At 39.4% G+C, this 16531-nt stretch overlaps 1 protein-coding gene across 1 annotated transcript in view; it reads right to left on the bottom strand.

Moving 5' to 3' along the window:
* The window catches only part of LOC126108833 (uncharacterized), a 255944-nt gene extending 244772 nt beyond the window's left edge, over window positions 1-11172 (bottom strand). Inside the window, exon 1 of the mRNA XM_049914197.1 lies at window positions 10937-11172. Within this exon, the coding sequence (XP_049770154.1) occupies window positions 10937-11172 (236 nt within the window). The remainder of the gene's footprint in view (window positions 1-10936) is intronic.
* Between the last annotated feature and the right edge of the window lie 5359 nt (window positions 11173-16531).

Below are 16531 nucleotides of genomic sequence, written 5' to 3' on the forward strand. Positions count from 1 at the left end.
ATTTTCGCCAAATTCTCAATCGTGGAGTGTTTACCCGAGTTTTCACCACATTGGAATGAAATTTGTATCCTACCAGGTTCCCACTGTTTCCTGAATCTATAGTTTAATAGCCTCTGTGGAAAAGCAGCAAACAGTCAAAATGGCACAGCGTAGTCCCACTACCAGACGGTGACTTTCTGCAAATACGGATGACCTACGAACTCGTGTAAGGCAAACATTACATACGGGATACTCGTACCCATTTCACATTCAGCACTTTCACAACCTCCACATTGGCGACAATGACACACGACATGAATTTTATCACTAGTCAAATCACAATTGTCATATGCTTCCATTAACACTGTTCACTGATGAAGCCATATTTACAGGGAGCAGAATCAACAACACGTGTAATAATCATCAACGGTTGCAGACAAAAATCACACGCTACAGTGGCAACCGACATCCACCACTGCTTTTCAATAAATGGCGCAGCACAATTGGTTACCTTTTGGTAGGTCCAGTCATTTTAGAAGACTGAATGACAGGACAGGATTACTAACATTTTTTGGAAACTTCTTTTGTCAAACACCTTGAAGATGTTCCTTTCTGTGACACAGAAAAATGGGAACCTTTCCACAACCCTATAAAACTATAAATGATGAAAGGAAGAAATTGCATTCGTAGTAATTGAAACCTTACAACTTTGCCATTTACAAAACACTCATGGCATTTATCATTTTTTACAAATTACATCCATTAGATGGCGTCGTCCTGTACAAATACATTCGTGAAATCTGCTGGTGAGATTCCTCATTGACCTCTGCAACATCTCATCTCAGCTGGGATACTGTGATTTGCATCCAGAATTCTCTGTTTTAGCTCATCCAGGGTCCTCGGTCGAGTCGTGTAGACTCTGCTCTTGAGGTAGCCCCACAAGAAAAAAATCAGACAGATACATATGGTGATCTAGGGGGTCAGGGAATGTTACCAAATCACGAGGTAACAATGTTGCCAAACAATTTCCGCACATATGCCATTGATTGCCATGCAGTGTGTGATGTCGCTCCGTCCTGTTGAAACCGGGCTTCTTGAATTTTTGGAAAGTTGTTCGATGCAGGTGTAACAAACGTTCGTAACATCTGCAAATAACGATCGGTATTAACAGTTATTGTGTTTCCGTCTTCATTTACGAAAAAATACTGTTTGACGATCCCATGTGATGAAACACCACATGCCATACTGTCACTTTACTGGTGTGTAAAGGGCGCTGATGAACGTCATTAGGATTTGTGTTTGCCCAGCAAGGTTAGTTCTGTTTATTCACATAATGCGTAAGATGAAAATGTGCCTCATCTGACATCCACAACTTGTTTACAAATTCATCGTCATTGTTTATTTTTGTTATCATTTGTTGACAGAATCCTAATCGTAACCGGTAATCGTTGTCCTTTAATTGTTGCACCATATGTAGCTTGTACGGATGAAATTTTAAATTGAGATGAAGAATTCTGCGAACACTCTCCCAGGACATTCCAACCGCTGCTGCTCGCTTACGAACTGAACGCCGTGGGCTCCGTAAGACAGACTCACGTACAACACGAATGTTCGCTGGAGAACACACACTTCTCGGTTGTCCTGTTGGTTTCTTCTCGAGGGCGCGTCCAGTCTCTTCAAAGTTATTAATCTGACATTTTATCGGGTGTTTCGACGGAACAGCATCGTGACGTCCTAAATTATAAAAACGTCGAAACTCCCTCTGCGCTGCTACCAAACTATCATTGTTTTTGTAAAACATTTTTGTGGCTGACACACGCAGTCGTCCCTTCCACTGATCCACCATTCCTGAAGTGGCGGACTGTTTACTCTTTAACTGCCATGAACCTGCAGTGCTGCCACCTGTCCGTGGCTGCCACTACTCACTTCAAACATTCCCGTTACTCTGTGTCACCCTGTACTTGCAGCATGACAGGGCCTCTCCACATTTAACCAGACCTGTGAGGGGAATGTCTCAAGTGCACTTATCCTAATCATCGGAATGGTCGTGACAGCACAATTATGTGGCCACAAAGACTGCCAGACCTCACACCATTAGATTTTTGTTTACGGGGTCGGATGAAGTCTGAGGTATACAACAAATGGTGAGTATGCGAGATGAACTGCAGCGGTCACATCACAGCCGCTGCTGCCCTCATTAGGGAACGTGCAGACAAGCAACAAAACACAACAGTGCGTAAATACACTGAAGTTGATGGTCGAATATTCAAACTTTTATTGTGAACTGTCCAGCAACTGTAATGTGACGTATACAATAATGCTTAGAGGTGAACGTGTTAAAAATACCCATTTTCCTGTCTATAGTCTGTAAAAGGCATGTTGTAATGTTTGCTAAATGGTGTACACGTGTAAACCTAAGAATTTATTGAATAATACAGAAAATAACATCACACATTAAATGCAGTCTACCCCTGAAACCATTAGGAGTAGGGCATATGTCCGTATGAAGTCTTTTGCTTCAAATGATCGTTCCCATCATGCGCCGAATACTGACCATTCCTGCTGGGACACCCTCTACGTTGTTCTTTCGTCTACTGACCTAACTTTGATGATATTTATGCATTTTCCTAGTTTTTTGGCCTTTCCTTGCGTACTTATCACTGTTAAAGTGTATTTTCAATCTTGAAAATATAATCAGTTTATTTAGTTATAGGAGTATAAGGGAAACATTAATTTGTGCGTCATGCAAGAATCCTATAACATAGTTTTATTTTTGATGTTAATAAATTTATCCTTTTCAGAAACTTATTTTCTTGCTATTGCAAGTATGTATTTTATATCCATCTTATTTCCACCATCAGCAATTTTGCTGCCCCAAGAGCAAAATTCATCTTCTACTATTTCCTAATTTAGTTCCCTGAGGATCACCTGACCTAATTTTTGACACATCATAACTTGTATTATTTCTTTCAATGTTTGATTCATTACCTCTATTAATACACTATCCATTCGATACAACTGATCTAGATCCTTTGCTGTCTCTGTCCGAATTATGATCTCATTGACAATGCTCAATGTTTTCATTTCTCTTCTCTGAATTTTAATTTCCTTTTCAAATTCCTCCTCAGTTTGCTTTACTACTTGTACATATCAAATAACTCAGGGATATGCAACAAACCTGTCTCATTGCCTTTTACACTAGTGCATACCTACCAGTTTCTGGCAGTAAAAGAGAACACCAACAATACTTATATGTAGTAAATTACATTTTGTGGAACAATTTTTTTTGTGACAGACTGATCTATCAGACAGACAGTGGTCTAGGTTTGGTTGCAAGTTGATTAAATTGCTTACCAATTGAAGAAGACAACAAATATGATTTATATAAGAAGCTGTCATACTACATCATCATCATCAGTTACCTGCTATATTGGCAGGTCCTTTGCCTCTCCATTTTCTGCAATCCATTGCTTCCTTCTTAAGGCTGCTGTATGTTGTACCATCCATCATGTCATCCAGTATCTGGAATCTCTTCCTTCCTCGCTTCCTTTTCCCTTCTACATAACCTTCTAAAACTTTTTATCAGTCCGTCATTCTTTCTTAATATATACCCAATACAATTTCTTTTTCTTCTCTTTATTACATCTAGTAACTGTCTTTTCTCTCCCACTCTTCTCAGTACCTCTTCATTTTTTACTCTGTCCATCCAACTTATTCTTTCCATCTTCCGCCATGTCCAGATCTCAAAAGCCTCCAGCCTTTCTCTGTCTTTGTTCCTCAAAGTCCACGTTTCAGCACCATATAGAAGAACACTCCATACCAGACATTTTATGAGTCTCTTTCTGAGTTCTCTGTCCAGACCGCTGCAGAAAATTCTCCTCTTCTTATAAACGCCTCTTTTGCCATTGCTATCCTTGTTTTAATTTCTGTGGTGCACTTCCAGTCGGTGTCTATCCTGCTTCCAAGATGCTTAAAAGTTTGCACCTGTTCCAGTATTTCTCCATTCAGCATAATTTTTATTTCCTTATTTCCTCCTAGTGCCAATACTTTTGTTTTATTTGTGTTAATTTTCATTCCATATTTTTTTCCGTTAGTTGCAATGGTGTCCATCAAATCCTGTAATTCTTTTTCCCCTGTGGCTAGAAGGACCATGTCATCAGCAAATCTCAAACACCCTACTCTTCTTCCTCCAATTTCTACTCCTTTGTCATCTAATGAGCATTGGTCAATCATATTTTCCAAATAGAGGTTGAAAAGAGTAGGTGATAAACAGCATCCTTGTCTTACTCCTTTTCCTAGTCTGATCCAGTTTGTACCTTCTCCTCTCACTTTAACTGAAACTTTTTGATTAAGTTATAATGAGTTTATAAGTCTTCTGGTTTTCCAGTCCACTCTCTTTTTCCTCATTATAGTCACCAGCTTGTCCCAAACCACACTGTCAAATGCCTTTTCTAGATCGATGAAGCACATATATAGGTCTCTTCCTTTTTCAATAAACCTTTCTCCCAAGATTCGTAGGAGCCCTATTGCATCTCTGGTGCCCGTATTCCGTCTAAAGCCAAACTGCTCCTCGCCGAGATTCTCCTCTATTACTTTTTCAAGTCTTTTATTAATTATTCTTAACATCACTTTGGCTGCATGTGAAATGAGGCTGATAGTCCTGTGCTCGCTGCATTTCTTGGTTCCTTGTTTTTTCGGTAATGGAATCATTACTGTTGTCAAAAAGTCCTCGGGCCATTCACCACTGTCATATATTTTATTACATAACCTCAATATTTCTCTTATTCCATCGTGGTTCAAGCGTTTTAGTATTTATACATACACTCTACAAACTAAATTCTGCCACACAGTTGTGTGACAACACAGTGATACTACGTTCTGTGCCACGACTTAAATAAGCAAAACCAGAAGACGCCATACTGGATAACAAATCTGTGAAACGGAAGGAAAAGATGGAGTTTCGATGTAACAGCGCATTAAACACTTCCCGTGGTTAATTCCCTCTTGATACGGTCCATTGTAATTTTTATTACAATTTTTAGTTTTCTGAAACAATTTAAACCCACTGTGTAAGGCAGCAAAAGGAAAAATAAATTAAGAAAACAGTAAAACTGCAAGGAAACAAAAGGCTGGAAGGGGAAAATTTTAAGAACTGTCAACTGTAAAGCAGGAAAAAACAGTACAGAGCATCTGGAACTGTTCCTTATAGAAAGAAGCATATATCTGGGAATGTTGAAAAAGAGAAATCCTTCACCTTCATCTCCTTTCATCCTCACAACAGGGAGTCCGTATCGACGTGGGGTCTGAACGACCTGCACCTACTTCACAACCCTCCCCGACCTCTTCTTCTCCCCTCCCTGAGAAAAGAGCAAACAGTTTAGACAGGTCAACTCGGACTCCACTGACAAAATTACGGAGGTCATTCACAGATATTTCGGTGTAAGGGACCCACTCCCTTCAGTAACTCATTACGTAATAATAATGTAAGTGTGATTTACTGGTTTCTCAAGCCTGCTAACTTTGTTCCAGCACCAAAATGAACAACAGAAAACACAGAGCTATGCAACAATCCTCAGACAGGTGCAAAAGCCCGCTAATGACCGTAGCAGTTTTGCGCCCTAAAACCATAACAAAAAAGATGCAAAAGCTGCTACGGGGAACAGCTCGGTATACTGCCTTCGTGCTGTTCTTCTGTTGTGTTCGGTGAAACCCCAGAAGAGCTGTAATCTACCAATTGTCAACCGGTAAACTTCTACACACTGCTCTGTATCGGCATTAACTTACAGTGCCGCTAGCAAAACAAATGTGGGACTGTACAGAGCAGAAAGCTTTCGAGTGAAGAGTAAAGTGGATATTACTATTGTTAACAGCAAGTACTGTGAGTGACTGGAACAAATCTGTATACAAACAGGACACACAGCACGAACAGTCAACATCTGCACTGTTGGGCAGATATGTTCAGCAGAATAAAAGTATGAAGATAAATCCTCTTATTCTTCTCAGGATCAATCCCATCTAGCACAGGATCTGCTGTACTCGAGGCAGAACAGACTTATATAACTCTGCTGCCGGACGGACTCCCTATCACTGCAGTCCTCTGTTATTTAACACTTTTGCTGCTGCGAGTCCACAAACACGTCCCGCTATGCCGTTACCTGGGCAGTGTCGACGGGTATACGAGTGCCGCTCGGTTTCCCTACAGTGCGAAGGTAACATACGTGCCTCACAGCATTCTACAATTATCAAAAAACTTCATTTGACTATCACGAATCATTTACGAGATATGGCAATTGTTACGATACGTGATGCGCAGTGACATGAAAGGTGCGTCGTGCGCGACCTTCTGTCAAATATAAAACACGAGAACTCCAAAATTAAATGAAATACTGTTCTGCCCTCAATTTTAAATAAAATTTTGATATCTTATCTACATTTTATTCACTGAAATGTATGAGCTCATTTTACTTAATACGATGCAGTGCAGTAAGTAGGACAGATAACGAAAAGAAATTCAGTTCTTTATCGAGTGAAGATATCAGACTGTAAGACGCGCAAAAATCAAATTTGTGCTCCTAACAGTTTTCAAAAACTCGGAAGGTAAATATTTCGTATCCTCGGAGAGTAAATATTTCATATCGGCCGTGACGTCATTTCTGGGCACTGGCACGAGCATTCGGCGACCAGTACAGTCGTAACAAAAGCTGCCGTCAGCACGGAATGCAGAGAGCGAAGGAGTTAAAGGCGCGAAGTCACGTGTGTCACCCATCTGGGGGTCCCATTCATTCTGTTCGGTGTGTGATGCAGAAACTGGGGAGTAGCCAAGCATTTGCCTAAACCACACTCAGGAAGGCCAGTACACCAGCCAGGGTCATCACTCCATCGTGGGTTCAAGTTGCATCTGTATGTCTCAGAGACTAACGTATTGTGTGTCGCACTATATAACAGTGGTTCCCAACGTGGGGAAAGTGGGGGGGTTAAATGGTGAAGCAGCCAGATAATTCAAAGATTTAATATTCTTATTACAGTTAGCAGGCGCATTTTTTTGTAGAGTTGGCAGCATCAGTTTTGTTTCCAAGTTATTGCTGACAGTGCATTCTTCAACCTGCACTCTGCATTCTTAACTCATATTGTGCTCTGTAGAAGTAAATAGTACTTTTATTGGTTTTGTACACTGAGTGAAAATGTGTGCTAAAAGATGATTGTATAATGTCTAACTGCCACAAGGTGTTGTCTGTCATATTATCCTCAGTAACGAATCATTGTGGGCTGTGCTTCTGGAACATTATCTAACAGCAGCTCACTTTTCATTGAAAAATCAACCAAAAGAGTTTTTTGTTGGAAAAAGAAATTCTGTAAGACACATGAAACTGGATTTTATCGATATCTTCCAGCAAGGATATGATGAAGTTACTGAGGCATTGTACGAAATTTCCCTCTTAATCCTTCTGCTCCTACAGACATTCCGTGCTGAAAGTTACGGCTGTACTGCTCACCAAATGCTGATGCCTGTGCAGAGAGATAGCATTCCGGCCAATATGAAATACATTATCCCATTTTTCAAAAACTATTAGGTGAAAAAAATTTGATTTCTGCACATCTTACAGTCTGATAATGTTGCTCAATAAAGAACTGAATTTCTCTTCATTATACACCACAGTTATTAAGTTCCATACGTCTTACAGTCTGATATCTTTGCTCAATAAAGAACGGCATTTCTCTTCATTATACACAACAGTTACTAAGTTGCATCAATATCAAGTAAAATACTGCACAAAATTTTAAAGATTTTACATAGGTAAAAAACGCATCACGTAAGTTTTGCATATGGTCAATTTTATGTCATATATTGCATCGCATTGCATGAAATGTAGATAAGATATCAAAATTTTACTTAAAACTGAGAGCAGAATGATCTCTCATTTTGTGCTCAAGTTATCAGGAATCAGGATTTATATCCAAAGGACGGTCGTGCGTAACATGCTCTTTCACATCCTCGGGCATCACAAATCGTGTGGTCATAGTTCATAAATGAAATGAGCTTTTTGTAAATGGTAGCACGCAATGAGGCACATATGTTGTACGATACATACTCTAAACTTCTTTATTCGTTGAGATATGAAAGTAACTCGCCCATAACAGTGAGAGATCGGCAACTGAGGACACAGACATCTGTAGTGCTGAAGGAAAACCAAAACAGTGCACTCATACACGTCCACAGCATCTGTCAGAATGATCACAGTTTGTAATATTGACGGAAAGTTACCGAGTAAAGCAGAAGTAATATCTGACATTCCCCAAGGAAGTTCTATAGGCACTCTGTTGTTCTTGATCTATGTAAATGATTTAGGAGATAAAATGAGCAGCCCTCTTCGATTGTTTGCAGATGGTGCTGTCATTTACCATCATGTAAAGCCATGATATTATCAAAACAAATTGCAAAATATCTGTACAGTGCAGAAAGTGACAACTGGCTCTAAATCATGTAAAGCATGAAGTCATCCAGATGAGAACCAAAACAAATCCCCTAAATTTCAGTTACACGATAAATCACAGAATCCCTAAGGCTGTAAACTCAACTAAATATTTAGGGATTACAGTCATGAATAACTTAAAATTTAACGATCACACACATAATGTTGTGCGGAATGCAAATCGAAGACTGTGATTTATTGGCAGGACACTTACCTCTTCTGGAGCACTGCTGTGTGGTGTGGAATCTGCATCAGGTAAGACTGATACAGGACATCAAAAATGTTCAAAGAAAGACAGCTCATTTGCTTCAAAAAAGAAAGAAAAAAAGAAAAAGTCTAAATTTATTGCCTCCCACTGTATGATTCACAGAAAAACCCAAGCTCCTGAAACCTGATAAAGGGGAAGAAAAAAAAAAGAAAAAGAAAAAGAGATGGGTATAAAATAAATCGCACAAATCTAAGGGCTGTTAATTCGACTAAATATCTAGGAATTACAATTATGAGCAACTCAAATTGGAAAGACCACAGTTAATATTGTGGGGAAGGCGAAACAAAGACACAACACATAGAAGATGCGACAAACTCACTAAAGAGACAGACTACATTACACTTGTCCATCCTCTGCTGGAATATTGTTGCACGGTATGGGATCCTTACCAGGTAGGATTGACAGAGGACATCGAAAAAGTGAAAAGAAGGGCAGCCCATTTTGTGTTACCGTGCAACAGCGGTGAGAGTATCACCAATATGATATGCAAGTTGGGGTGGAAGTCACTGAAACAAAGGTGGTTTTCTTTGCGGCGAGATCTATTTATGAAATTTCAGTCACTAACTTTCTCTTCCGAATGCGAAAATATTTCGTTTTCACTCACCTACATAGGGAGAACTGATCATCATAATAAAATAAGAGAAATCAGAGCTCAAATGGAAAGATTTAGGTGTTCCTTTTTCCCACACACCATTCGAGAGTGGAATGATAGAGAAGTAGTATGAAAACGGTTTGATGAACCCTCTCTGCCAGGCACTTAAGTGCGAATTGCGCAGTAACCACGTAGATGTAGATGTAGACATGACTATAAGTGTATAAAATTGAGAGAACTGCTGTGAATCCTCATTTTTTCCAAGTCCTATGTAATGATTTCAATGCTGAACACCAGTCTTTAATTTTTCATATTCAAGTTCAGTGCCTTTCGAAGGGCAATATGTTCAGCAGGCTGTACGAATTGAAATCAGCAGTTGAACTATTTCTTTTGAGTCAACTCCTTCACTGATGGCAGCTTTATATTTTCCCTAGAATACCTTTCACACCTCTTCGAGATACTGAATAATCTAAATTTTAAACTACAAGGTAGAAACATCACAATACCGGATGCCAATGATGTCGTAAAGCTCTTCTCGGAAAAGATACAACTACGGAAGTGTCACACGGAAGCTCCCATTAGTAGCTGTTTGCATTCCTTCAGCTCGGTGTACTTCCAGATACACTACAGTCACTGTCAGCAAGTGGAGAGTTATCGACAGTGAGCAGCTGTATGTAACACCTCCTGGAAGAGTTCAACTTTATTTCCCTCATTTGTCTTCAGAAGACTGGAAGTGAAAATTAGAAAGATCACTCTTCACAATGGATATGTACACACCTCCTGATCAAATACAGAAAAAAAAAAGAGGATGAAACTGAATAAAAATGTGACTTGCGCACTAATGAACAGTTTCAAAAAGTGGCACTGGAAGAATTTTGGGCCAGTTTCCTTCCTGAGGAAGTGGCAAAAGAAAGCCTTAAAAGCCCTGATACGGCTCAAATTTCCAACACCAGCCATCATAAAACGAAACATCACAGTCACTTGAATGTGGAATGTGGAGAGTTACCTCAGACGTGCTCCTGCTAGTCTGAAACCAAATACTCAGCAGAAACTTAAAGAAAAACGATGTCAACCGTCTCACTGACAGTCTGAATTTTTCTTGTGACTTTCATCATAAAAAATAGTGAGATGTGCGAGTGTCGTTCAAGTGAAAAGGATATCACTGGGTATTTAAATAAAACGTGAAGACATTTCTATTTTGGCTACCGAGTCCTTCAAAAAAACTAGGTATTGTGTTACTCTCCTTTTGATAACCCCCTGTTACCTAAGGTGTGGATTGGGGATTCTTGTAAATTTTTTTTGAAAGAAGCAAAAAAATTAATAAACGAATATGGGGCACGAGAAATTCTGGGATTGCAAAGATGGGTGTTAGGTCAAAGAGTTGGGACCCAATACCACACGAGCAGGTCCGGTACAGAGATAAATGGAGGTAAGAAATCAAACTAAGTGAATGTACTCAGTAACGAATTACCAGCGACTGCGGGTCCCTTGTAGCAAAACACTCAGAAAACATCCCCGAACGACATCCAGTGGAGCTCGGGTTCACTCTGTAGGTTCGACTACTTCCAGATGCACACAACAGCGTCCCACAGAACGCACGAGCCGACCAGCCGCCCGCCCACTCACCGGCACTCGCAGTAGAAGCAGGTGTAGTACGGCTGCGCGTCGGGCACGCCGGTGGCGCGCTCGGTCGCCCGGAGCAGCACCAGCCGTGCCGGGGACGGCTTCGTGATGAGCCGGTGCACCTGCTTGGCCAGCTCCGAGGTGTACGCCGAGTTCGACCGAGCTGGCGGCGGACGGTCGAGATGGATGGAGCCACTGCAATAACGAAATAACTGACGGATCTCTGCCGCAGTTCGCATTTACGAGAAAAATATCAGTATATCTACATCCAGTTAACTTAAATCCTTTTACCCTAAAACAAATTATTTTACAACATACAGTGCAGACTCGATTATCCGAACCTCAGTTATACAATCCGAATCATGGGGATCGTCACCTACGAGCAGACGTCTGTAGTCGAGTCCGTGTGTGTACAGACGTGTCACGGTGGTGCTACCCGCCCATGAGTTCTGCTTTGTGTGTTTCATTACTGTTCACACAAAACGGCACGTGTTTCATTGTTATTCGAGTTAGACTGTTCCAATTGCAACACTTTTGCACCGCACTGTGTCTGTGGTTCACTTAAAAATGTCAATGTGTGAGAGAGTGGTGTTATCACTTAAACATAAAATGAACAGTATTGATTCATTAAAATAAAGGATGACATGGTAAGTTTGGCAATGAGTTCAGTTTAAGTAGGCGACATTAAGAAGTATACTGATTCAATTTTGAAGTACACCTGCAAACTTGATAGGGAAGATGGTAGTAAACATCAAAATGTGATGAAGAAACAGAAAAATGCACTTTTAGAAGAAGCTTTGAACTGGTTTTTACAAAAAACAGTCAACTGTGCAACCGATATCTGGTCCTTTGCTCTGTGACAACGCATTACAGTTAAATAAAAAACTTGATGGCAATGAATTGTTTGTGGCAAGTAACAGGCAATTGTACAAATTTAAATCTAGTCACAGAATCTGCGAATTAGAAATAGAAGATGAAAAAATTTCAGCTGATGCAGATGCAGTGAATTATTTTAAAGGCGGTTTTAAAAAATAATTGGACAAAAATGACTGACTTGGACTTTTTTTACAACTCTACTGAAACTAAATTAAATGAAAAATAATTACTTTCAAAATATTTAGCTTCATTGGTGAGAGAGTTCAGCTCCAGGGTATGATAACTAGTAAAGAGTGAGTAACAAAGTTAATTTGTGCAAAAGCTACTAGAACCTACAAAACGTCTTTGCTCCTCTTCGGAAAATCCAAAAACCCCAGATGCTTCAAAAATATGAAGTTTCCTTTAATTTATGAAAACTAAAAAAGTGCATGAAATGGAAAGCAAAATATTCATTTGCTGGTATGACAACATATTCATCCCTGAGGTAAAAAGATTTCAAAACGAAATTGGTAAAAGAGGGACAGTTCTACTTTTACTGCATAATATGCCACTCCATCCTTTGGCTAAGCTGTTAAGAGAGGATATGGAATTTCAAAGTAAAATTTTTGTCTCCTAACATAATATCCTTTCTACAACCAACACACCACAGTGTTATTGAAACATTAAAATGACCTTATAGAAAATCAACTTTTACGTAGATTGTTATCTGCTGCTGAAGATAGCAAATGTTTTTGTCATTTTCCAAGCACATGAATTTCAAGAAGTGCTGCTATATGGCTGCAGACATGTGGGATTTGACAGAAAGGAAGACTGTGAATAAAGTTTGGAACAAGGTACTAAAACATGAGCAAAAAAATTCAACAACCGATATGGTTGATCCTTTTTTGGAGGATACAAATGAGCTAATGGCAAACACACAAATATGGCAGGAATGTGATGCTGATGACATGAAAGAGTGGCTGTCTTTTAACCATAATGATCAAAATATTCATACCGTGTTTGGTGACTAAATCGTTGAAAACATATTGCATGCAAACAAACACCAGGAAATGCAAGACTATAAAACAGGAGGAAACGTAGGTGCACATAATGATGCAGGACTATTTCATGCTGAAGCATTTGAAACCCAGGAAACGGCATTTAAATGCTTCAAAAAACAAACAGAGTTTGATCCCGTAAGTTTACTACACTTATGATGGATTGGTGGTGTAGCAGCAACAAAGAGAAAAAAATTGAAACTTCCTGGCAGATTAAAACTGTGTGCCGGACCGAGACTCAAACTCGGGACATTTGTCTTTCGCGGGAAAGTGCTCTACCAACTGAGCTACCCAAGCACGACTCACGCCCTGTCCACACAGCTTTACTTCCGCCAGTAACTCGTCTCCTACCTTCCAAACTTTACAGAAGCTCTCCCGCGAAAGGCAAAGGTCCCGAGTTCGAGTCTCGGTCCGGCACACAGTTTTAATCTGCCAGGAAGTTTCATATCAGCGTACGCTCCACTGCAGAGTGAAAATCTCATTCTAGAAAAAAAAATTGTTTGTGTCGAAAGACAATTACCAGATATTCTAAACAAAATTTAACTACAGTGACAGTCCTATGTGACTTTTGCTAGGTGGTTCATAACGTAATTTTAAGAACACAGGTATGTATGTACAAAAATGTGTCTCTAATCTCTTAATAAAGACTGATTTTTGTGGATTTTAGTCAGTTTAATGTCGTGTTTTTATTATTATTTCTTTCCTTTCTCAGACGTTATGTCTGGTTAAAAATGGAAACTGACGCGGACCTTGATCAAGCGTGACTTCCTTTTAACTGTACGGTATATTTTACATTGCATTTAGGAACTTTTGGGGAATTGAACATGTATCAATAATTACAGATTTCTCTAGTTGTATATATACGTTTGGATGTAGCTATATTGCGTTGATGTACTGGTGGATATTGTGTGGTATGACTCCTGTAATTGATAGTATAATTGGTATAATGTCAACTTCATCCTGATGCCACATCTCCTTGACTTCCTCAGCCAGATGGATGTATTTTTCAATTTTTTCTCCTGCTTTCTTCTGTATATCTGTTGTATTGGGTATGGATATTTCGATTATTTGCATTAATTTCTTCTTTTTATTGGTGAGTATGATGTCAGGTTTGTTATGTGGTGTTGTTTTATTTGTTGTAATGGTTCTGTTCCAGTATAATTTGTATTCATCATCGTCCAGTACATTTTGTGGCGCATACTTGTATGTGGGAACATGTTGTTTTATTAGTTTATGTTGTATGGCAAGTTGTTGATGTATTATTTTTGCTACATTGTCATGTCTTCTGGGGTATTCTGTATTTGCTAGTATTGTACATCCGCTTGTGATGTGGTCTACTGTTTCTATTTGTTGTTTGCAAAGTCTGCATTTATCTGTTGTGGTATTGGGATCTTTAATAATATGGTTGCTGTAATATCTTGTGTTTATTGTTTGATCCTGTATTGCAATCATGAATCCTTCCGTCTCACTGTATATATTGCCTTTTCTTAGCCGTGTGTCGGATGCGTCTCGATCGATGTGTGGCTGTGTTAGATGATACGGGTGCTTTCCATGTAGTGTTTTCTTTTTCCAATTTACTTTCTTCGTATCTGTTGATGTTATGTGACCTAAAGGGTTGTAGAAGTGGTTATGAAATTGCAATCGTGTAGCCAATGTATTTATACGAGTGATTGCTTTGTGTATTTTGCTAGTTTTTGCTCGTTCTATAAAGAATTTTCTTAAATTGTCTACCTGTCCATAATGTAGGTTTTTTATGTCGATAAATCCCCTTCCTCCTTCCTTTCTGCTTAATGTGAATCTTTCTGTTGCTGAATGTATGTGATGTATTCTACATTTGTGGCATTGTGATCGTGTAAGTGTATTGAGTGCTTCTAGGTCTGTGTTACTCCATTTCACTACTCCAAATGAGTAGGTCAATATTGGTATAGCATAAGTATTTATAGCTATTGTCTTGTTTCTTGCTGTCAATTCTGTTTTCAGTATTTTTGTTAGTCTGTGTCTATATTTTTCTTTTAGTTCTTCTTTAATATTTGTATTATCTATTCCTATTTTTTGCCTGTATCCTAGATATTTATAGGCATCTGTTTTTTCCATCGCTTCTATGCAGTCACTGTGGTTATCCAATATGTAATCTTCTTGTTTAGTGTGTTTTCCCTTGACTATGCTATTTTTCTTACATCTGTCTGTCCCAAAAGCCATATTTATATCATTGCTGAATACTTCTGTTATCTTTAGTAATTGGTTGAGTTGTTGATTTGTTGCTGCCAGTAGTTTTAGATCATCCATGTTTAGCAAATGTGAGATTTTGTGTTGGTATGTTCCAGTAATATTGTATCCATAATTTGTATTATTTAGCATGTTGGATAGGGGGTTCAGAGCAAGGCAGAACCAGAAAGGACTTAATGAGTCTCCTTGGTATATTCCACGCTTAATCTGTATTGGCTGTGATGTGATGACATTTGAATTTGTTTGGATATTAAGTGTGGTTTTCCCATTTTTCATTACTATGTTTAGGAACTGTATCAATTTAGGATCTACTTTGTACATTTCCAATATCTGTAGTAACCATGAGTGGGGTACACTACCAAAAGCTTTTTGGTAATCAATGTATGCGTAGTGTAGCGACCTTTGTTTAGATTTAGCTTGATATGTCACCTCTGTATCTATTATCAGTTGCTCTTTACATCCTCGTGCTCCTTTGCAGCAGCATTTTTGTTCTTCATTTATAATTTTGTTCTGTGTTGTATGTGTCATTAATTTCTGTGTAATGACTGAAGTTAATATTTTGTATATTGTTGGTAGGCATGTTATGGGGCGATATTTAGCTGGGTTTGCTGTGTCTGCTTGATCTTTAGGTTTCAGATAAGTTATTCCATGTGTAAGTGTATCAGGGAATGTGTATGGGTCTGCAATGTAACTGTTAAATAATTTATGATATGAATATAATAGAGGGAAACATTCCATGTGGGAAAAATATATCTAAAAACAAAGATGATGAGACTTACCAAACAAAAGTGCTGGCAGGTCGATAGACACACAAACAAACACAAACATACACACAAAATTCAAGCTTTCGCAACCAACGGTTGCTTCGTCAGGAAAGAGGGAAGGAGAGGGAAAGACGAAAGGATGTGGGTTTTAAAGGGAGAGGGTAAGGAGTCATTCCAATCCCGGGAGCGGAAAGACTTACCTTAGGGGGAAAAAGGACGGGTATACACTCGCACTCGCACACACACACACACACACACACACACACACACACACACACACACACACACACACACACACACATCCATCCGCACATACACAGACACAAGCAGACATTTGTAAAGGCAAAGAGTTTCGGCAGAGATGTCAGTCGAGGTGGAAGTACAGAGGCAAAGACGTTGAAAGACAGGTGAGATATGAGCGGCGGCAAATCGAAATTAGAAATTAGCGCAGATTGAGGCCTGGCGGATAACGAGAAGAGAGGATATGCTGAAGGGCAAGTTCCTATCTCCGGAGTTCTGACAGGTTGGTGTTAGTGGGAAGTATCCAGATAACCCGGACGGTGTAACACTGTGCCAAGATGTGCTGGCCATGCACCGAGGCATGTTTAGCCACAGGGAGTAGATGGGAGAGACCCAGTCTCTTTGTGGCAAACGAATCTGCTCCAGTCCGGACTCCCTGAACCATTACACCAACA

The sequence above is a fragment of the Schistocerca cancellata genome, chromosome 11 (genome assembly GCF_023864275.1).
Source record: "Schistocerca cancellata isolate TAMUIC-IGC-003103 chromosome 11, iqSchCanc2.1, whole genome shotgun sequence".
Classification (NCBI taxonomy): domain Eukaryota; kingdom Metazoa; phylum Arthropoda; class Insecta; order Orthoptera; family Acrididae; genus Schistocerca; species Schistocerca cancellata.